Below are 24,620 nucleotides of genomic sequence, written 5' to 3' on the forward strand. Positions count from 1 at the left end.
CATAAACTCCACTTCCTCATTGGGTAAACAAGGTGCCAAGGTAGGGAAGAATTCAAATCCAGGACTGTCTGGCTTCAGAGCCAAATGCTGGATGATTTCAACCTATTCAGTTAGTTTTCTCTTAAAAAAAAAAAAAGTGAAGGGATTTTTGTGACACTAACAAAACAATGAAAAAAAAAGAAAGAAAGAAAACTAAGTCAATATTATAGGACAAACTATATAGAATTTATACAGCAGCGAGCTTCCTGATGTATTTTTTGTTTATCTACGTTTATATCTTTATCCACACTTTTATGTCTATGTCCACGTTTATGCCACCCAAGAGAGATACGGTGGGAAGATTCACTAGGTCTGTTGCTAGGGGAGTGCTATGAAAATTGCCACTTCTTATGACGCTTCATCTGCTGCAGGAAATTCTCTATTTTTCTGTTGTTATATGAAAAAGGATGAGAATGAAACACTGTGGCGCTGGCAGCTACAAAGATGAGAGTTGGTAGTTCCTGCATGAATCTGAGAGAGGTTTTTCCTACTCACTCTGAAGTTCAATCTTGCTTTTTTTTATTTTATTTATTATTTTTTTGCAGGAGGCATCTCCAGGGAAGGGAAGAAGCAACACCCTGAATGAGGATGTGTCCAGCTCAGGGAATCCATGCAAAACCACAGGAGCAGCTCACACACCAAAGGGTTTGTTTGTGGAATTAGGTAAGGGAATCAAGTTTTATGTTTATGAGAGATGCAATTAAATATTTAAAGATTCACATTTGCCTGGGACTTTCCAGAATTTTTTTTCCAACCCAGACCCTCAATGGTAAATATTTAGATTAGTATTGTGTGTATTAAATGTTATGTATGTAATAGGATGTCAAGTACAACACTCCATTTCCAGAATTTTTGTTGTGATCCAAAGCCAAGAACAAATGTATACCTCATGTGTTCTGAGAGCCTGCCACCTCCCTAGCAGGGATGAGGGAAAAGAATCAGTTTGGAAAATGTCTCTCCATCGACTCTGCTCCCCAACATCATCCCAGCCAAAGAAACAGGAGGGCTGAGTAGAGAGAGAGGTGGTAAGCCTTGTGGAGAGAGTAGAGCTTGGGTAAGAAATGAAAGCAGTTTTCCCCCTTCTAATGCAAAATGGGAGAACTCCAAAAGAATCACATAAGATTGACAGAACCTGCAAGGGGAGGTTGGCAACACGAATCTCAGCAGAATGTGTGCTTGGCGGTGGAACACAAAGTTCCTCTTTTGTGCTATCATTGATGCTGAGCATAGTCATAGAGTGAGTTCTGGAAGAGCATATGGGAGCCTGGATCATAGAACCTTTTCAGTCTTTTTGTTGTTCTTCTACAGGAGGAAGAAGAAATGTGTCCCTGAAATTTGGGAAATATACATGGATATGGAGTCTGGTCTTGAGCTTTCTGTAGCAGAAACCCTATGTCAGCAGCCCTTACAGGGACAGTGGTGAGGTGGACCAGGAGGGAAGATGATGGCAACCCTACTCCATCCCAATTTTCCTTTAAAGAAGAGTCCTGTGGTTTCTGTAGCTGCACACAAAGGCTCAGGGAGGGTAGCAGAAGAAGGTGGGCCTTGGAGCTGCCAGATGGCTGCTGGGCCAAATCCCTTAAGGTTCAATGTAGAGAAGAGGTTGTGATGCCTAATCTGCTGTAAAAGGAAAACTGCCCTATAGGTGGCGTTTGGAACTGTTTGGGTAAGGGCAAGTTAAGAGTGTCAGAGAAAATGTCACGTCCCCCACGTGACATGAAAGAAAATATTCGCTTTCATTTCAAGGACTAATCAGCAATTAACCTAATTCTCTTGCCTTTTTTCATCAAAATAGGAGAAGAATAAAACTTTATTTATGGCTATCATGGGTGAGAAAATACAGAACTCAGAAGGAAATAGCCAGATAACACAAAATACCTAAGGAAGGGAGAGAGCAAGTAGAGTTTCAGGGTCATCAAAAAGAAATAAGGAATTCTCAGAGGACTAAAGTATTAATGGGAGAAATCTTGCAAGTTTCTTTTTTTGTTTTGGAGAACATAAACCTCCTAAGGAACACTGTTGAATGAAGGCTTGGTATACAAGCAGAGAATCCGGATTGTCTATAAATACTAATGACTCAGATATAAGCAAACAGCAACCCAGAAGAGACAGGCTTTGGAAAATAATGGTGTAGAAACACCAAAGAGGGTTAGGGGAATTTGGATAATGCAAGAAGAAAAATCAGGAGAGGACCTATGGTAGATTGTATCTTCCAAAGATGGACACCACAATATAGTCCCTCCCCCATGTTCCACTTACAGTGACACTGGCAACCCTTCCACCAAGTAGTAGAATCTTTGTCTCCTCCTCTTGGACCCAGGCAGACCTTTACAACTGCCTTGCTCAACAGAATACAGCAGAAGTGATGCTATGTGACTCCCAAGGCTAGGTTATAAAAATATCCTGCTCTTCTATCCTATTCTCTTGGGACACTTGTTCTGCATACCCTTGATGGAGACCAAGAAGATCTACAAGAGGAGACTCAAGCAGAGAGAAACTGAGGCTTGTGGCCCTCAGCCCTCACTGAGCCCCAGCCGACAGCCAACATCAAATCGCCAGCCTGTGAGTGAGGCATTTTGGAAGTGAATTATGCAGTGTCCAACTGAGGTGATACCACATGGAGCAGAGAAAAGCCTTCCCCTCTGAGCCCTGCCCAGACTGCTGATTCTGCACTGAGTGGTGGTGGTTGTTTTAAGCCACTAAGTTTTGGGGTCGGTGGGTAGTTTACACAGCAATAGATAACCAGAGTAGGACCAAAAAGGGGATTATATATTTAGCCAGAGTTACCTAACAGATTTCTGCACTTCCTTTGGAACAAAGAATTGAACATTTTTAGTATTACTCCATTTTGTATTATGTGAGGTTTTCTACGTTATCTCCTTTAATAAAGTAGGTGTAGAGAATTCTCACTTCATTGTGTTGGTTTAGGTCTTCTCAATAATCCTTTTGGCAATCTTTATTCAATTTTGAATTAAAGAACAGTTTAAGTACAGTTTTAGACCACAAATATAACAGTGGCCAAGAACCTGTTGTTCAGAAGGGGTACAAATTGTAAACAATGCTCTACAAAATTCTGAGTTGCCTTGGCTACTTCGTGATGAGGTGAGTGGCGTGCAGCAGAGGTAAGGATTGGCATGTGGAAGAAATAACATTGCCTGAAACCTTTCCCCAGAACAGAGTGCTGTATTTACAAGAAGTATAATCCAGACCCTCCATGTAACAATAGTTAGTATGCGGATGCATTAAGTTTGTGGATGTAAAATATACATAGCACTTAATTTATTCACTTAATAGTACTTCAGCAAAGATTTATTGAGTGCCATTATGTGCCAACACAGGATTAGACATAGGGGATGTAGCAGGAAACAAAACACAGTGCTCCCTCATGGGGTGCTCAGATGATAGACAGATCTGTACATCTCAGAATGTTGAGACATACAGAAGAAAAACAAAGCAGGTCAAGAGGACAGACAGCATGCCTAGGTGGGGTGAGGCTGACAGACCAGTTGCTATTTCATAGCGGAGGCTCAGCAAAAGCCCCTCTGGTGCAGCAACATTTGAACAGAGATCTTCCGGAAGTGAGAGTGAATCCCATAGCTACCCAGGAGAAGGGCATTTCAGTAAGGGGAAAGCAAGTGTAAATACCATAGGATGAGAGAAATCCCAGCGTGTCGTGTTGAGAGGGCAGTGAAGACACCACTGTGGCTGAAACAGAGCAAACGAGGTGTTGAGTGGAAGGACAGGGCGTATTGGGGGCAGGAGGCAGATTACATAGAAATGTTGGGTATTAGAGAGACCACTGAGAGGATCTCAGCTTTTGAGTACTATAATTATAAATATACATAGTATGTCATGGACTGAATGTCTGTGTCCCTGTAAATGTGCATGTTGAAGACCTAACCCTCAATGTGGTATTTGGAGATGAGGCCTTTGGAAGGGAATTAAAGTTAGATTAGATCGTGAAGGCCCTCATGCTGGGATTAGAGGAAGGGACCCAAGCTCGCTGTCTCCTGTCCCTCCACCAAGGAAAGGCCAAGTGAGGACACAGCGAGAAATGAGCCATCTGCGAGTCAGGACAGCCCCCACCAGAACACACCCTACTGGCACCTGATCATGAACTCCTAGCCTCCAGAACTGTGAGAAAATAAATCTCTGTGTTTAAGCCTGTGGTACTTTGTTATGGCAGCCTGAGCAGACTCAGGCACTATAGCTATAGCCACTGTGATACGCAGTATGACTACAAAGAGTCCATCAGTTTCAATGCAACACTCAAATATAATTTTTTTCCAAAATATCCTTTTTTATCCTCTGATTTCTTCAGCCCACTTCTGTTAGCTTTCTGGTAACAAAGGTGCTATTTGCACAGTTCATTGCCTGAGATTGCTTAACAGTCAGTTTCAATTACCGTAACTTTTCTATGTATATTTTTAATATTCTGTTTTTTGCAAATCTGAGCAAAAACACGAGCTTTGGGAGGTGTGTATCTCTATCTCTCTGCTCATTGGAATGTCTTCTTTTAAAGTCTTTTTCAATCTGTGTCACAACAATCAAAATAAACAGTCTTCTCTAATATGCATATTAAAAATGTTATTGGTAGGGATTTTATAGATTGCCCTGGCTTTCAGGGGCAAGCAGTATTTGCTGGTTTGAATGGGTGATTCGTGCTCATAGTGTAGAAATCCTTCTGTCTGTAGGTTATTTGTTTAGTTATTAATTTTTTTTCTTATCAGATGTTTCCCTTGATTAAAGCAGGTGGGGTTTCTGACTGCTTTCTTTTCAGGATTTTTCTACCTAATGATTCATATGTAAGTGAAAATATGGCAGGGTTAAATTTTGCCTCCCGACTCAGGCTCTCAGTATTGGATGATAGTTTTTAGCATCTCCTGCCTACATTCCATGCTCGGTGAGTTTCTCCTGAGCTCTTCAACAACCCCATGCCATCTCTGTGATCCTGCTGTGTCCATTTTCTCTGTATGTCTGTCTTTCCTAGGAGTGCTCGGGCATCATGGAATTGTAGCTCTCTCAAGGATCCTGAGATTCACTTCTCACCCTTTTTCCTTGTTTGCGTCAGATCTTGGCTTGTCACTGTTTCTGCTTCTGCTGCTTCTTCTTTTTTTTTTTTTTTGCATGCCCAGCATTTGTATTCAGGCTCATTGAGTCAGATTTTTTTATGGGATTTTTATCAACTTTCTGCACAATGGGAGGGGCTGTTTATCATTTCTTACTCAAGACTATTTTTAGGAGGGAAAATAATTGGCTTTTTGACATATCTCCAGAAAACAAACACACAAGAAGCAAACCAACCAACAACCCCTAGCTTGGGGGCTTCCTGCTCCCACTCTTTAAGGCTCATCTAGTGTGAAGTTAAGGCTTCGGAACATCCCCTTTAACTTTTAATGATCAGCATAGTCTCTTTGAGAAATTCTTCATGTCTTTAAACTCAAAGAACAGTGAGATTATGAGTTATCATCTATCTGGGCCCACAATAGAATTCTAAGAATGAAATAATTTATCATTTGGGGGAAAAGTGAACTTCTCTTAAAAAAAAAAACCAGAAACAAACAAACAAACAAAAAAACATGGCTCATCTTATACGGTACTTCCCACACAGATATAAATGTGATATTTATGTCTCAGGGAAATCAGGGCCACAAAAAGAAAGTGAATAGATAGTATTGTTAAGACTCAAAAAAATGCATTTTTTCCAACTTTGTTTAGATTCTCCATCTTTCATGGCAGCTTTGTTTTTTTATGCTTATGAGTCACTGTAAGAAAATTTCGAAACAAAGCTGACAAGATTTATGAAAATTTCATTCCATTATTTTTAAAAGAAACACTTTTATTGGAAGAAGGTAGGCATTTGTCTCTCTCGTGTGTCAGTGCCTCAATTGCATTGGGCACCATAGCAAGAATGTTAATCTGGTTTATAGAGAAGCAAACAATCCTATATTTATATAATACTAGATAATTTTAAAGAGCCACATAATTCTGAACTTTGGAGTCACATAAAACTGGCTTTAGCTATTATTCCCTGTGCAGCCTTGAACAATTTGCTTAACCTTATTAAGCCTCAGTTTCCCCATCTGAATAAAACCAAAATAATATTTGAGTCTACCTCTTGGGGGTATTATAAGAATTAAATGAGGAAATTAAACAGAAAGCATTTAGTAGCACACCAGGCACTGAGTAAATTCTCAGGAAATATTAGATAATAATATTAGAATTGTTATTGTTATGAGTATTGTACAATTCAATTGTTTGTGGCTTATGAATAGCAATATAATAAAATACTTTCCTTCATTACCAAGTATAATATAAACCTCAGTCAAGTTACTTAGCCTTTCTTAAACTCTATATAATCTCCTTACATATGAGGTTTCTTATACATATAGTGGACTATAACAGCCACTTAACCTTCAATAAGCTATTTTTAGCTTGTCATTTTGCTGTTCAAATGATAATACTTAATGACAGAGGTTCTGTGACTTGCTGGGCCTCCAACCAGAAGTCTGAATTAGAGAAGATGCCTCAGGGTATCAAGGTCTGCTCCTTTTCTCCATCACTACACAACCACAATCTCGATTATCATTGTTGATAATCAGAAATGACATCAGAAATCTATATTAAAATAATACATAATGACAATAACTCATTGTAATATACAACCTTTCATGTAGAGGGCACAAAGTTTTGACCTTTAGTGATTTTCTAATATAAATAACTGTCTTTCTATTCCTGTCCCTCCTATTTAATAATTAAGACCTTTCTATGTGTTTAAAAATAACAGAGGCCAGTTACTCGTGGTCTGCTAACTATAAATTAATTATAAAAGAATTGTTTTCCTTATTTTTCAGGTAATGAAAGTTAAACTTAATTTAACCGAGTTAAAAATGTCTTGACCAAAATCAAAAAGCAGTAAGTAGGCCGGGCGCGGTGGCTCACGCCTGTAATCCTAGCACTCTGGGAGGCCGAGGTGGGCGGATCGTTTGAGCTCAGGAGTTCGAGACCAGCCTGAGCAAGAGCGAGACCGCATCTCTACTAAAAATAGAAAGAAATTATATGGACAGCTAAAAATATATATAGAAAAAAATTAGCCGGGCATGGTGGCGCATGCCTGTAGTCCCAGCTACTCGGGAGGCTGAGACAGGAGGATTGCTTGAGCTCAGGAGTTTGAGGTTGCTGTGAGCTAGGCTGATGCCACGGCACTCACTCTAGCCTGGGCAACAGAGTGAGACTCTGTCTCAAAAAAAAAAAAAAATTAAAAAAAAAAAAAAAAAAAAAGCAGTAAGTAGTAAATGGTGATGCCAGGATTAAGCCCTTGGTCTCTGAGGCACAAAGGAAGCAGCGGCAACCAACACACACGACCATATAGCATACAGACCCCTGCTACGGAAGATTTTTCAGGCATCCATTATACGAAAAGTTATTCCCCAAAATGAACAACACAGAACTGTGGTGTATATGGCGCTGCTTTCCTTTTCCCATGTATAATTCAGGTGGTTGCTGACCCATAGGGGCTACACCTGTTATTCTACAGACAGCCTACAAATCTTACATTATAAATAATAGAAGAGTGTGATGGATTCTTGTGAATTTACACACCATGCCAAGTTTTCAGCAACCTAGCTCTACCAGTTTCTGTGTTAGTTCACAGGGTGGAATATTTACACTGCTGATTTCTGGGAGAGATAATAAGAGCTGTGTGGCAATAAAGGGTCATTTAGGTCGTCTATTGGGCTGAACTTTGTATTAAAAATATTGTGGGCTAGATGCATTTTAACAGATAATCTTTAAATCTAAAGCTAGCTACATTTAATACGTGGGGAAGCCACGGGAGGTGGTATATGTACAAGTGGCTGTAGACATTTGCTGGGAGGCATTTTTCTTGCATGTGTGTGCAAAGTGTCAGAGCAAATGCAGTTTGCCTTCCAAAAATGACATTATACAGCTTTACAAGAATTTGGTCTTTCACAAGAACTAAGGCATCTTTTGTGCTTAATGTTATAGTATTTAGAGAAATTAATTTTGAAGAATATGATACAGTTATTTTTAAATGACTGTTTTGCTAAAACAGTTGTGGGTCCACATAGGAAACACTATCTTTTCCAAATCATGTCAGGTTTTCACTGTCTTCAGTTTACACTTCCAGAGCATAGTTTCAATGGCTTGTCTACACACACACACACACACACACACACCCCTCAGGGCTGATGGTTAAGAAATTGACACTAATGACCTGGCTCTTCTGCAGCAGAGCTTCTTTCCTGAACCTCTTGGGTCTTAGTCCTTGGGTGTTCTAGTCTTGGTTTTCCTTCCCAGAGCAGTTCAATCTTCTCGATGTGGTGCTACATAGCATGGCACCCCCACCAAATGACATGACCAAAATGAGATAGCCCAAACATGCTATTATCAGATGGTATTTGAAAATACCATCAAAGCAAGTCTTTGTCTAGACCCTTGGAAATTTTACTAGATATATCAAGATGAGTTCATAAAGTTGTGATAAATTTTTCTCTACTATATTAAATAATACTCATAGTCTATATTCATATTTTGATGATTTGTTACTGCCTCTTAAATGAATGTGTTAACTTATAATAGTAAAAAATCAAATTATCTTCCTCATCTAGATTTGCCATTGAAAATGCTCCATCCAAAATCATTTCTTTCTATGATTTTCTATCTTAGCTCCTTTTTTGTTTATAATACACATCACAATGTGTGATTACTTTATCTGTTTGTTTTATATCAATCCCACAGGGCACAGACCTTGTCTGTTTTATTCACCATTGGATCAAGCACTCTGAATGACAAAGTGAAGGCCCTCAATAAATATCTGTTGAAAGAATGGAGCAATGAAGGAATGAAATAAAAGATAGGTATTAACAACTCAAGTAATCACCTTTTTAGCTCTTTTAGTTCTACAAATACTTTTTAATAAGGCAAACAAGAGGCAATCTCTCAAAGGTTTTAAAATGTTTTCCAATAGACAGCTGAGAATGGTAGACTTTGGACAGAAATACTGGAGGAAAAGGAGGAAGAAAATGTGCATAAGTATGGGGATTTTATTTGTTTCAATATGCCCTAATATATTGAGTTCAACTTCCATGCTGAGTTGGAGATAGAACAGTCTTCACTTAACAACAACAAAAAAGCAGTTTTGCAATCTAGGTTAGATTCTAGAGCAAGTATGGGCAATAGCAAAATCCTTGATTTGGAAATCAGCCTCCAGGAGGTTTCTTCTTGTGAGTCCCATCCTCTCGGAGCAAACATTTTGAGATTTCAAGCAGGCCTCAGTGGGCCACGTAAGTGCAAATGTATGAATCAGAAGGGTGCCTGCCGGTTGTCAACTCCATGCTATTGACTTCATAGTCAATATTCATGGGAAAAAAATGAAGAGAAAGGTACTGGACAAAGTGAACTATAATAATCTTCCTCAGGGAAAATACGAGCTTGCTCATTATGCAAACAAATGTCAGCATTAAATTTAAAATACTTAAGTATGGGAAAATATGTTTATCTTTTATTTTGGTTTTTGTATTTTTGCAAATATATAAACAGGTATCAAATGTTTTAAATTTACCAATATATTAAAGTATTATTTATGCTAAAAAAATTAGACACCAATTGATTTTCCAGGAATCCAAAACTCATTTAATAACTTACGGTACATTCTCACCTTACGACAGAATGTTATTAATGGGGGGCCCACATTCCCCAATCTCCATGTTCTCACTATCATCCGCAAGAGGACAACTCTTCATCACTTTCACTCTTTGGCTTCTAAGGGAGCCTCTGCTCTCCTCTCTGCTATTCCTCAAGGTTGGAGGAGTTGCTAAACTTATTGGTAAGAGGCTGATCTTCATTAGCTTACATTTTTCACTAGTGTGGAATTATTTTACCTCACAACTGGGGATACAGTTTCAGCCTGTAATTTCATTCTCTCTCTTTTCCTTGGGCCACCATCCCTGGTGACCTGAAATAAAGTCAGTGGGTCTTACCTGGGTCTTTACCCCATGTGAAAGCACACCTAGCTCAGGACCCAGAGCCAGCCTTTTGGATATATGTCTTAAAATCTGGTAGGGCAATTTTCTGCTGTTTATTCTTCATTTTTAAGTATGCAGTTATTTGTGGATCTCTATTTTCTGAATAACTTTCTTAGTAACTGTATTGAGTTCCTAAAATAACTAAATAGATCTTAATTGAGTTTGCATTAAATTTATAGAAGAATGCAGGTAGTATTGTCATCTGTATGTACAAAGAACTTCTATCCACAATCATGTGATATCTCTCCATTCGTCTTTTATTTGAGTATTACAGTTTCCTTCAAAAAGATCTCACATATCCTAAATAAAGTTAATTCTTAGATACTTTACAATTTTGTTGTGGTTATGCATGGAAATTTTTTTTATAAATTATTTTTCTAGCTGCTTACTACCAGTGCTATATAACTTTGTTGGTTAATTTTATATCTAGCAGTATTTTTGAACTTTTTTATTAGTTCTAAAACTTTCTTGATTTTTTTTCTTTTTCTAGGTAGGTTATCATATAATACGATAAATAATCCATGACTTGTCTATAATCTTAAAGAAAAGCCATATATAATTCACATTCTCTCCTATTTTGGCCTGGAAGTGAGGAGCCTCTGATGTTTTATAAAAGCAGCTTTCTCATCCAACAGTTTGTTGGAAGTCCTGTATTTTGGACAAAATATGGGTAATGATATTAATATATGTCACTGTCCACCTAAGTCTTTGTATTTTTCCTCAATTGGTTAAGAATCAATGATGAAAAAGGAAAAGAAGAAAAAACTTAACCTGGTTGCAGAGAGAGGAGACACATATTTCACACAAAAGGAATTTCTCAAATATAAATTTAATCTGCCCTCTCTTTCCCATCGTACCCTGTTTTTAAGCATACAGAATGTGAGCAGACATAGAAGTATTTGAAGCATCTTTTCCCATCCTGGGGGAAAAAAAGAGGAAAGAAAAGGTAGTACAGGAGCACAAGGACCTTCACCCCAAAATATGGCCCCCTAGTATAATCAGTATTTTGAATTAAAGGCCCTTAGAGATCAAGAGATGCTGGAAGAGACTTTCTCCGTATCCACACAGAGACCCAGATAGATGGATCCACCAATGAGAACAATTGTTTTTCCTTCCCCTCCCTGTTGCCTCATTATCTATTGCAGAAAGAAGACCAAGAATGTAGACACACCTGAACAGACCCTTTCACAAGATAATATCTGTTTCTCAAGCTCATTCAATGTCCAAAGAGAACCATTTAAAGTTAATCTCTGTTTCCTGATCCATTCATTCTCCCTAGTAATCATGCATTGCCCCTCAACAGAAATACCTATATTCCCCATCTCCTCTTCCCCTCTGAAATAAGGCTATATAGGTATCTGGATCCCACTGGGATATGGGTACTCAGAGTGACTGTGGTTCTTCCTCATGTGTATGTTAATAAATTTGCATGTCTTTTCTCTTATTAATCTCCCTTTGTGAATTGATTTTTCAGTGAACCTTCAGAGGGCAATGGGGACGGTTTCCCTTGGCCCCTGAAGTTTTGGAGCTATGAGCAGGATACCGAAGCTCTGCTCTTCTGGAGGCTGCAGTTAAGGGAACTCAAGACCTGAGAAGCTGGCAGAAGGGCAAGAATTTCTTACCAGTCAGGCTCCTGCACTCTCTCTCTGTGGAATCCAGTCAAGCAGATGGTAAAAATCACTGTCTCATTTTCCTCTGCAAAGTTTGATTAATGGGAGAAAAGGATTTGTGTGACTAATCTTGGGTATAGCAACTCTGGTATTCTTTTTGGTATGAATATTCATAATGTTTGATTCCTTTCCTACCAGAAATAATCTTTTCTTTTGTCTTTGTCTTTCTGGGTTGTTCTGTCATAAACAGGGTTAGCTTTAGGGTAGAACATGGGCCTACAACCCCTATAAGCCTGTTGTTCGAGCTGGCCCTGTAGACTGGTTAGTTTTGTAGTTCTAATCAGACTAGTATATAAACTTTGCTATGCGTCCCCAAAATAAAAACCAGATGAGGTTCCCTCTCATCTTGTTTTATGTCCTTGAGAGCTTGACTTGTGACCCAGTGGGAGCACTCTTTCTTGATCTCTGCAATACAGGGGGCATGATTTTCGGGTTACATCTCATGGCCAGTCTGAAAATGGCTGGGAACCCAAGCCATGTAAGATTTTAAGCAACACACTCTTTGTTCTGTATGTGTCAAGCTCTGGGGGGAGTTTGTCTTAAAAAGTCCCATCCCTGTAGGGCTTTTGTCATCTCAATCCTTGTTGCCTGGTTAGTCCTGGAAGTCCAATCCCAAAAGGGCCTGCTCAGTATCAGGGATTAAAGGGTCTGTGACTGGCAGTCCCCTGCTGAGGCACCATTTGCACAAACACCATCCTTAACCATCTGTGGCAACAAGCACGTTTTGCTATCTTAGCCTGTTCCGGGGAATGAATGTTTTGAGGGGCATCATTGGGATTGCCTCTTCTATGGCTTCTCTAGGAAACATCTCTTTCTTAAATGGTAAAAACTTATTCTAGATGTGGAAAATTACATCCTGGGCTTTCCATGAAGAGGTTATTGGATTGAGTCACTACTGGAATAGTACACACTGGAAATTCTAATTAGTGACCAAAAGATAGATCCTTTAAATTAGAAGGACTCTTAAATTTAAAAAAAAAAAAAAAAAACAAGAAACAGATTTTAGAGATCTCTCATTCTAAATAATTGCCTTATTTGTATTTATGGGAACATCAAATTAAAAGAAAGACACAAATAGTGTCATGGATAGCCTTGGGAAATCTCTTGACTAAATTAAAGAACAAAAATCTAACCTAAAAAAAAGTTAAAATCCTTTGTATGCTTAAACTGCCTGCTTTGGGTCCTCTGAGGGACTCACACCTTGTAGTGTTGTAGTTAAAATTCCAGGTATTCACCACTGTGGCCTGGGTTCAATTCCTGGTCAGGGAACAAGTCCTTCTTAGTTTGATATATGTTGACTTTTGACATTAGGGATACCTATTTGTTATTGACCCTTGTCTCTTCCCTGAACAGAGTTTGATTTCCTATCTTCTTCCATCCGTGAGGGCACATGGGGCTTTCAGGCCTTTGTGTGTAGAAGCCAAGATCCTAGAGAATATGGCCAGACAGATGTGGGTTGTACCCCATTTTCAGCTAGCAAAATTTTCCTTGCTTTGAGTTGTCTTTGGGGTGGTTCTGGAACTTGTGAGGACTGCTTTGCACCTCTTTGGATGTGGCTTGTACATCCTTAGTTAAGTCATAATCTTGGTTAAGGCTTACTGGTTTTGGTGAGTCATTTGGGAGGGTACTTTTGGGGGACAAAAAAAAATCAAAAGCCAGTAATATTAGCTATTTGTCCTGTCTAAAATCTGATAATAAGATACTTGAAAAGATTTTTAAAAGATCACTATGATCGGAAGTCAGCTTAATTAATATATGCATACGTGTGTGTGTGTGTGTGTGTGTGTATAAGGCCTTTCTGCTTTTTCTCTTTTGTATCCTGTTTTTGGAAATCTTTTTCAGTTGACTAAAACCCCTCTTTCAATTATGTGTTTGGTCTCTCTGTCCACTGTAGTGCACTGTGGAAATGTTGCGTGGCTTGGTCCTGTGTCTTTTCCCTCTTTTAGAAGACCTGGGATTCAGTATAAAAACGAGATCTTTGATTTTTAAAGATCTAGATACTCTGCCTTCCAGCTGTGCCTGCTTTTCACATATTTAATATTGGGCCTTAACAATGACAAATGTTTTGTTGGCCCTGTTCATTAATGGGCTCCACCCTAAGCGCAGCAATACATTGGGAAAACAGGGACTAAATTGGAAGCTACCTATCTAAATGAAAATGGTCTTATAAAGTTCTGTGGTAAATCCCTATGATTTGGTGTTACCTTAGTATCCATTTTTAATCTTCTTCTAACACACTCAAACTCCTTCTTACAAAAGCTTTAATTCTCTCTCTCTCTGTACTTTAATATGTACATTTGCTATCCTCTAAAACTCAGTGAAGGCTTTGGACATTTGGGACAAATAACCTTTCACCTTTTCCATTTACACAGGCACAGTTTAAATTCAACTGTCCTTTCAAACTAGTAAGTTTTATCAGTCTCATGGCTAAAATTTTAAAATCAAAGCTATAAGCACTATTTATTTGTGTTTTTTCTATATTTTTATGTATACATGTCTAGGTTTACATACTAATATTATCTATAGAGTACCAAATTGACTTATAAATAAATGAGTACTCAAAAATTAATAAGCCCAAGTGTTTTTCAAGTTCACATGACCTTAGTAATCTTTTGGCAAATTAGACTAGTTTAATATTTCTGGTTTAATAAAAATAACTATGTCTTCAGAGTTATCAATAAAATAAGCATGTATTTAACTTTAATGTTCTTGCTTTTATGATACTTGCTTAACGTAGAGAAATATAGAAATGGTCAATAGAAAATTTAATGTGAGATGATGGCTTGATTTGTCTAATGTCTCATGGAATTGTCCAAATATAATTGTTAAGATGGAATAAATTAAATAGATATGAATGGCATAAAAGTTTATAAAATGAACTTTTAATAATAATTATGTTTTATAATATGTTTACTTAAAAAGATTTCTCAGATCTTTTTGGTAACTATAGCTTTAAAATTTTGCAAGCTAAAGTAAATGATGGATACTAATTAAATATTTAAATCATTTCCAAATAACACATAATGCTAAGACATTAATTACTAAATATGAGTTTAAGCTCATATAATTTTACTTCTTACTTTAGAGAAACAAATGTTATTTAGATCCGTTAGTACATTGGTCCTGTTGCACACTGAAAAACTGTTCCACTAGGACAACTCTGTTGTATTATGGATAAGGGTTCTGCCCCCTGCTAGCTGCTTTCTTGGCTAACATTATACTTTAGCTCCGCGTTTTCCTGCTAGCTTCTTACCTTACCCATCTAGAGGTTGAATTCAAGGTTGAAGGAACTCCTTACATACATTCGTGCCTTATTCTTTGACTTTCCTATCTGCTTTCTAACCTGCATGAATCCACTGACCTTGACACCTAGAGTAACCATGGAGGGGCGGTATCAAAATAGATTCACATTAGTTCGATTATTCATCCCAAATTACTCTATTATGTTACTCTAATATGAATATGAGAATGCTTTGGAGAGAGGGACTTTGATCAACTTATCTCTGCTTTTAGAAAAATTCTTAGCTCAAGCATCCTTTTATGATACAAAGAGAAAGCTCCAACAATTAACTAATTACATACAAGCCTCCAGAATGTTACAGGTCAGTTTGAAAGATTTTTAAAATGAAAAGAAATACTTCTGCAAATAATTTCTATTTTCTGGATCAGATCTAATGATTTTTTTTAAAAAGCAGAATCAGATTAATTAGAGTTGTACTAGTAGACAATTAGGTAAAGAAGTATTGGTAATGGGCAAAAAATTATTAGTGTAATTTAACTTACCCAGAAAGAGACTGTTTCTAAGCATAATAAAGCAACCCACTTCAACTGATCACAAAGAATAACCCCCAGTATGCTTCACGCTTAATTCTTAGATCTAAGTTTCGATTATGTAAGAATCATATAGAAAAGTTACTTGATTAAAGAGAGAGAGAGAGAGAGGGTTTCCCATTCACTATTTTCTTTCCAATTCACTTTCCCAAACATTACGTGATAGCTGATTCTTGCCAATATAATTCTACTTAATCATTTTTATGAGAATTAAGTTGCCAAACTTTTCATCAAACATCTACTAAATATTGGAAAAATACAGACTTTGTGGCCACATTTAATTTAGTGTTCTACAAAAAGATTAAGTAAAGACTTCATTTATACATGCAAAACAAATGGAACAAATGGGGGTATGTATTTTCCTGGTAGTCGGTGGAGACATTAAATTTAACCTTGGGATACCTGGAATGAAATGACTTATCTTGGGAAGTAGCTGGGAAATTAACACCCTCATTTCATTTAGAGTAAACAATACCTATTTCACTTAAAATTCAAGTAAAAATATATTTTTTTGGTCATATGCTAAACAAAAACTGCTTAGGAATTGAGAAACCTATTCATTAGTTTTAAAAGGGGTTTGTTGGAAATCACTTACAAATTTGGATCACAATCCATGTTGAATAACATATTTCTACAGCTAGATTACTATTCTCTGTGATTTTAATTTACGATAACCTGATAGTTTAACTGTGGCTAAGAGATCTTTTTTGTTCAATGGCATTTTGCTAACCAGCTGCCTTTTGGAGGTAAAAAACTGAATTTGTGAATATGAATAACACACTGGGAGGGTATGAACAGTCAAAACAGGGTAATAGCCCTCAATCTAATTTTTATCTTCCTGTCATCCTGGATGGATTCTCTGAGAAACAATAACGAAGAGTGCAGAGAAAAAATTCCTACCAGATGAGAATAGTAGATTGTTTTTTGACAGCTAGCTTTGGACTTTTCCTTTCCTCTTCTAAGAAATCATACAAAAAAAAAAAAAAAAAAAAATGCGTGAGCCAAAGAGTATAAGGCAGCATTTTTCTTGAAAAAACTGATAATGAACACAGAGCCACAACTACAACGCAAGGTCACAGATAATGGAAAATACAGCACAGGCATTTTCATTGCCTTTTTGTTTCTAATGATGTCTTCATTGTTTCTTATTGGGTTTTTGCTTTGTTTTCTTTTTACAGTTGCTTATCTTTCCTACTCTTTGCCATTTGCTTTGAGGGTGCTGCTAGCACTTCCATAAAATATCTTAATGGCCCCCTACAGGGCTTCAGTGGTGAAGGGTCTGCTAATGTTTCCATTATGACCCTGGTCTTGAACATTTTTATATCACAGTCATCTTAATTTGCATTAGACCATGGGGAACAAGTCACATAGGTCACTCTTGGGAGCAATATTTTGGGTACATTTGAAAAAAATTATAGCTTAAATTCCTCAGCAGTTGTATAGTGCAAGAGCACTGAATCTAGTTACAGTAGCATTTACTGGGTTTTAGCTGAGTAACTGCCATAAAAGTTAATTGGAATTACCTGAATGAAGCCTCAGGTGATGCTTTGAAAATAGAGACTAACCTTGTAATTGCCTTGTTCTCCTTTCATCTTCTTCTCTTGTCTTAAATAGTAGTGCCAGCTGATTAGCTAGCATGTCATCTTATAGATGAAGGCAGAATGACATAATAATTAAAAACAAATTGTGCCTTGGTCTAATAAAGGACTCCAATATAAATACAGGACAAAGCGGTTGTTTTGAAATGTCAGGGTGACCTAGGGTAGAGATAATAGGAAGATGCAAATGTCCATGGCGCAGAGCCCCTGAGAACAGATATTATCCCAGCATCATGGTCTCACACTTGACTTGGAATCAAAGGAAGTTAGACACTACTTTGAAAAATTTTTGCAGTCCATTCTCTTGTCATAAATGTCATAGCTATACCAAAAGTTTTATTGAAATCTTGCATTAAAGAATCAAGAAAGAGATAGAGAAATATAAGAAAAATAATCCAGTAATACTCAAATATATAGATTATTTGAATTTTAAAAAATATGTTGGCATTCAATTATTCTTTGAATGGTCACAGCAATCTTGTGACTAACTAATAAGATTCTCATTTTCAAAATAAGTAAAGGAATGATTGTCGGGCAGCATGGACTTTGCAGACAGAATGGGATTCAAATTCTGCCCTGCCATTTACTAGGTGAGGGTTTGGGGAAAGTTAGCCAATTTCTTGGAGTTTCAGTGATGAATTTGCAAACGAAAAATGTAGTGTCATCTTTACAGGACCCTTACAGGGGTTGAGTGAGATTTATACATAGGCTCACACCATAGAAGCACATAGAATACACTTAGAATATTCTCTCCCCAACTTTTTTTCCTTTGAGAATATGAAGGCTTACTTAAACTCTCATAGATGGTTAATAGTAAAGATGAAATTAAAATACAAGTGTTCAGACTTTTGGCCTGAATTTGTTACTCTTCCTACCTTGCTCTTTTTAATTAAAGATAATTTATCAAATAGTCACACATAATTTTACTTTGATTTACTAATTTTCTAATCAAATTAGAAAAGATTTTAATTGAAGAAGAATGATTATGTAAATAGCAGAAGAATATATGACCTCAAGGAGGGAAATTCCTTTTTTTCCAAATGAATTTAGCAAAATCAGAAAAATTAGCACTATCTGCCACAAGTCCTGGAAAAAAATGTGTAGAACCTACCTCAAAGTCCCACAAGAAAACAGAAATCTAGAATGTGAAATGTGAAGTAGAGTCAAATTATAGCGATAATAACACATTGTGACCTTTCCTTCTTGATATCTACATCACTCTCTAGTGAGTTAGTTATTGGACCTTATTACCCATTTTATACAGAGCATCTCATAGGATGTACTTTGGGAAATGAAGAAAGTACTTTGGGAAATGCTCAATTTACAGTGTAGCTGTAAGTCCCAGTTCGCCTGGGACAGTCTCTGTTTAGGTTTGTTATACTGGTGTAATTATTAATAGTTCCACCTTTTCATTCTCAAAAGTGTCCATATTTAGATGATCAATTATGTGTCCACTCTATCAGTTAAGGTCCTGTCACGAGAATATTTAGGGTTCTGTCATAATTCTTAACCCAATACCAAGAATCACAGTCACTTTGGCTATTGAAGTTCATTGCTCCTTGTCACAATCTAACTCCCAGAGATAAGAGATATTTCTGAAATAGGATATGATGCTGAGATTGAATATCAGGTTGGTACAAAAGGATAAGTGGTCTGTAGGTATGAAAGGAAGAGAGCCACAGTAGGATACATTCACTTAATCCAAATCAAAACATTAACATTTTAAAAGAATTTCTAGTAAGGAAAGACAAAAAGTAGAAAGCAAGGTATTCAAACCAAGCATCCAGATGGAAGTCAATTTCTAGTGTAGGATCCAGTTACATGTACTCAAGGACTCAGGTTTGGCACGTACATGCAACTGTTGATAAAACTGTCAATATTGTTAACCAGCCACATCACTTAGTCCTATGGACAATTTTGATTAAGGTTCTAGGAAGGCTCCCTGTAAGATTTTATGATATATTTAGTTCAACGTAATCAGTTACTTGTCTTAGCTTCTTGGAGTGAACAGATTAACTTATATACAGTTGTTGCATTATTAAGTTGAACTATATGAAATTGTTGGTTTTCAACCATTTGACTTAAAAGCAGAATGTCAAAACGTTATCATACCGTTGGCCTGGTACCAGCATAAGTGGCCTGGGTGGGGTCGAGAAGACCCCTCTCTCCCAACCCCGCAGCCTCACTGTTTGCGACCATGCCCCAGGAGACACGGACCCACACCAGTACCTGAGCTTCCGTGACGAAACCAAGGCAACGCTGGTGATGGCGGAGACGGGTGAGGGAAGCTTGGAGACGGTCGCACTCCCACCACCCCAGCTTTTAGGGGAGGGGGACATACCCCGGGATCCCGCAGACAGTGGCCATACTCCTCAGATCCCAGTTGGTGGTGGTCGCGGTCGTGTAGCTGTCGGAGCTGGGCAGGAAGAGGCTCCACCTCCCACAGAAGGCCTGGAAGCAGCCTCTGTGTTGGTGGCAGCTGAAAGCAGCATGAAAAATGGCTTTCAAGATGGAGGAAAGGCCCTAAAAACCTGTGGCGCAGAGAGGCTGTGGTCTGAGGTGATGGTGGGTGCGAAGGAGGAGGATGTGCAGTCTGAAAAGTGCGCCACCCTCTCGGTAGCAATGGATGCCAAGGAGAGGGCTGAGGTGGTGGAGATAGAAGGGGTGGAGAACAAGGTGGTGCAGGATCCAATGGAGGTGGAGGAGAAACCAGCAGGCGAAGAAATAGAAGTGGTGGAGGAAAACAGAGTGGTGGAAGAGGTGAAGGAGGAGGCAGGGCCCTGGCCTCTGAATGTGGCCCTCCGCATGTTTCCTCTGGAGGCCATCCAGCTGGAACTGGACACCGTGAATGCTCAGGCAGACAGGGCCTTCCAGCAGCTGGAGCACAAGTTTGGGCGGATGCGTCAACACTACCTGGAGCGGAGGAACTACATCATTCAGAATATCCCCGGCTTCTGGATGACTGCCTTTCGGAACCACCCCCAGTTATCCCCCATGATTAGGGGCCAAGATGCAGAGATGTTAAGGTACATAACCAACTTGGAGGTGAAGGAACTCAGACACCCTAGGACTGGCTGCAAGTTCAAGTTCTTCTTTCGAAGAAACCCCTACTTCAGAAACAAGCTGATTGTCAAGGAATATGAGCTCAGATCCTCCGGCTGAGTGGTGTCTCTTTCCACCCCAATCATATGGCGCAGGGGACATGAACCCCAGTCCTTCATTCGCAGAAACCAAGACCTCGTCTGCAGCTTCTTCACCTGGTTTTCAGACCACAGCCTTCCAGAGTCTGATAGAATTGCTGAGATTATCAAAGAGGACCTGTGGCCAAATCCCCTGCAATACTACCTGTTGCGGCAACGAGTCCGTAGACCCAGGCGTCGCCCAATAAGGGAGCCAGTGGAGATCCCCAGGCCCTTTGGGCTCTAGTCTGGTTAACATCTGTCCTTGAGAATATTCCTGCACAAGGTCCCCTGTCACAGCCTGCTGGACTTGTGCTTGGGCAACAACAATGTGTATGCCTTCTATTTTTTTTTTTGGCTGACCTTTCTGCAACCTCTCTCCTAGATATTCAGTTCTCTCAACCTCAAGATTTATAGTCATGGACATTCTTCTCCACTTCACAAGGTCTTCATGCTGTTCTGCATTATTGTCACATTCTGTGTGGCCATGGTCCACAACACTTCTAAGCCAAGCAAATAATGCTGTATATTGTACTGCCTTTATCTGCACTGTTTGGACTCTGTTTCCAGGGCCTCTGGTCTGCTTATTATCACCTGGATGCCTGGCGTTATCTAGGAGCCCATTCTATCCATTCTGCTGGCTTCTGGCAGTACAGGAACATGGCCTGTGGACATTACTAGGCATTAATGACATCAAGGAAGAGCAGCAGTGGGCCACTTGTTCTACATGATGTATGTTACTCCATTGCTGTTCCTGTACCTCCGGTCACCTTTTGCTATCTGCTACTGGCTATGCCCACCCTCCTTGGCTACTGCCAAGGTCCCTCTCTCCCTCTTGTCCTCTTTTTCTCCTATCTCATTAGAAAAAAAAAGTGGTAGCTTAGAAACCTCTGCAAAAGTAAGCTTTTTGGTTTATTTAGACTCTGTCATTTCCAGAGACAGAGAGGTTATGCTGTAAAGTAGACTGTTAAAAGGTCTTTTTGTCCCCCTCTGCTCTCTTTCTAACTCCCCTGCCTCTTTAGCAACTCCTAGGGGGTTTAAAGGGATAGAGATCTAGATGGAATAAAAGGTGAGATCTAGTTTATAACGGATGGAAGAACTAAAGAGATTATGATGGGTACCCTAAGGAATGGGAAAACTAAAGGCTAGAGGCAGAAATAAGCCAGGTAAATATTGGGTCTAGAGTGAAGACTGGGCTAAGAACCTTTAAGAAAGGGGTACTTACTCATCAATGGTGATGGGAGGAGAAATAATTCTCAGGATTGCTGTAGATTTGAAGGGGGTTTGAATATTAAAAACATTGCCTAGACAAGGGTTCTTTAAAAGAGACGCAAACAATGCAACTTTGGGTGTTTTCTCTCTTTTTTTTTTTTGGAAGGGGGCTGTCATTTACCTTCTATGAGCCTCAGTATTGCCGTCTGTAAAATGTGGCTAAGTAAGAATTCTTGTTATGCAGACTGCAGATAACATGTGCAGAGCACGGGGTGTTTAGTAGGTGCTGAGTAAATGGTCGCTACAATTGTTGTCATGGCAACTACAGAGTGACTGAGCCAGCCTTGGTGCATTGTCTAGTGCATATTGTCTGGAATCGCAAGCTCGTGGTTCAGTAAAGGAAGTAACTGTGGGGATGACCCAGCTAAGCCTCCTGAGCTGGCCTGACCATGGTGACATGGCAGATATCAGTTGGTCTCTGAATCCTCCAGCCTCCTGTGCCTGCAGGGGAAGGGATGGGGGCTCTTCTGAGGCTGGGCAGGAATCCAGTGCGTACAGGCTGGGGAGGGCAGGCAGCAGGGTGCTGTCTCACACTTCACAGGCTCGGACATCACAGGACTTTCTTCCCGCCCTTGCTCACTGCCCCTGCTCACGGCTCACGGCTCATGGCTCACGGCTCACGGTTCCCAGCTCCCAGACTCACCTCTTGCCTCCTCTGACCATCACAACAGACTTCAAGAACCCCTGTAACCCAGTTTATGTGGAAGATTAATATTGTGCTCTTATTTCACTAGTATTTAGTAAAATCTCGTTATTTTCTGTTTCTGCTTATTGGAAAACTTGAGCAGTACAAGCTTGCTTTCAGTTGGTAACATTTAGAAGAATAACAGTCTTTACAATACAGAGACATGAATGTAGATATATATTCATAACAGTTTTCAACTTGTTCTTTCTGTTAAACTATATTCTTAGAAACATAGTTTGAATAACTCCATCTTTGTTAGGCTTGTTAAATTGTTGTCTTTGTGGAAAAATAAGCAACAAAAAAGTGTGTGGTTTGTCTTACTTGGTAATTTGCCCTGGTAACGACTTAGTAACTGATGTGTCTTTGTTTCTAAATTGCATAAATACGTGAATTTGCTCTGACATATTGGAAGTGTACCATTGGCATATTTGTCTTCGTTTATATGCATGATGGTAAAATAAAAACATGTAATTTTGCTAGAAAAAAAAAAAAGCAGAATGTCATCTGTTTAACCTAATATAACCTTATTAAGATAGGAAGAGGAAGACAGGGAGCTTAACTAAGCAGAAGACATGATCCTGAAGCATGACTGAGAGAGAAGAGGAGATAGGGAGAAGCTATTCAACGGATGTTTAGCAATCATCTCTTCCTACATGCCAAGGAACTGCCAGGTGCTTGGGATCAAGCTGGAAGTAAAAGTAGACAGTCTCTCCCATTGTGGCAGAGTCTATTGGGAACATAAATTAAGAGTTCATTCTCTAGATATTTGTCTGTTTTTGAAGATGAATTCTAATGAAGCAACTTTTCTTCCTTCTTTTATATGTCCTTCCTCTTTTCCTTTCTAGCCTTTCTTCATTTCTAGAATATTTTTATATTAATTTCTGATCATTTTCCTTGCTCAATCTGTAAGCCTAAGCTAACATTGCTCTAAAGTACTTATTTTGCTATGGTTTGGATTAGTTATCTGTGCATCCTTCTCCCCAAAGCACCAAACTGTAAGCTTTTAAAGGACAGAGTGTGTGAATTCTTAATCTTATTTAACCTGTCCAGTACTTATCCCATTCCTGGCCTTAAATGTTGCTCAATATATACTCATTAAAGCAAATGGTATACAATGTACATTGGTGATGGCATCTGGGCTATTGTCTTGCCTCAAAAAATCTGATCAAATAGATAATATAGATATTACTATTGCTAGTTACTACCCAGAAATCAAATATAGCCACCGGACATTATATTTTGAGACCAATTAAAACAATTTACTTTTCTTGTGTATATGTAGCCAGCCTGCCTCTTTACATCAATGAAAACTATTGTTTATTGCTTAAAATGAAACAATTTTCAATTTGACTCTTGGTGCTGGCCACTTTTTATGCAATCATATAAGAGACACAAAATTTCACTAAATGATATTAAACATGATGAAACTTTTCTGTAAAAGGCTATAGCAACTTTAAGGAACTATTTTTCTCTTGCCTCTTTTCCTGAGAGAGCTTGAATCTAGAACTTGAAGGTCACTCTTGGTTGTCCAAAGATGTCAGTAGAAGATGAAGACAGCCAAGCTGGAAGGTCACCAAGAGACTCGCTAATGTACAATTCGACTCGCTTCCTGCATTTCACAATATTTTCATAACATTGTATCTACTTGAAGAACATAATAGGTAACACATAGGAATTTACTCCTTAAAACAAATGGAAATTGACCTATATATCTATATGGGTGGGGGTGGAGGGAATTACACATGCACACACACACACACACACACACGAACACACACACATACTATATATTTCATTGCATTTAGCTTTGGATTTGAGAAAATATTTATATATTCAATTATGACTTCATTCTATATGTGGTACATATTTAGTACATGATATATAAAATATGTACATATATATGTTCAATATACATTATTTAGATAGCTTTTTTATTTAAATTAGTGTAATAATAAATGCATATATTGTCCTCTAAATACAATATTTCTAACAATGGTTTTAATATACTCATTAAGTAATAATCTTTGAATATGTTAAATGTGCTTCATATAGAAATTCTCCAAAAGAATTATCATGGTACTGCTCCAAAGTCCAGGGAAATCCAAGTTTAGAATTCTGAATTGAGGAGTAAAGACTTTTAACAAAGTAAGATGCCTGCCTGGTTCCCATGACAGATATGTGTCCTGTACTGGAGAGTTGAAGGGTGGTGTGTGCTGTCAGGGAAAGACCATGCTAACCCAGGGTTTCCCTCTCCTTCTTGCTGGTGTTTAGGTGAAAAGCATCAAAGTGATTCATAAAAC

At 38.5% G+C, this 24,620-nt stretch overlaps 1 protein-coding gene across 1 annotated transcript; it reads left to right on the forward strand.

The window, feature by feature from the left end:
* The first annotated feature begins 2,490 nt into the window (after window positions 1-2,490).
* Window positions 2,491-20,610, forward strand: LOC138398780 (testis-specific Y-encoded-like protein 1). The gene is given in 2 exon segments (XM_069493255.1): window positions 2,491-2,601; window positions 19,276-20,610. Coding segments are annotated over 2 exon segments (1,446 nt in total).
* Window positions 20,611-24,620: the final 4,010 nt, after the last annotated feature.

The sequence above is a fragment of the Eulemur rufifrons genome, chromosome 18, assembly GCF_041146395.1.
Source record: "Eulemur rufifrons isolate Redbay chromosome 18, OSU_ERuf_1, whole genome shotgun sequence".
NCBI classification, from domain to species: Eukaryota; Metazoa; Chordata; class Mammalia; order Primates; family Lemuridae; genus Eulemur; species Eulemur rufifrons.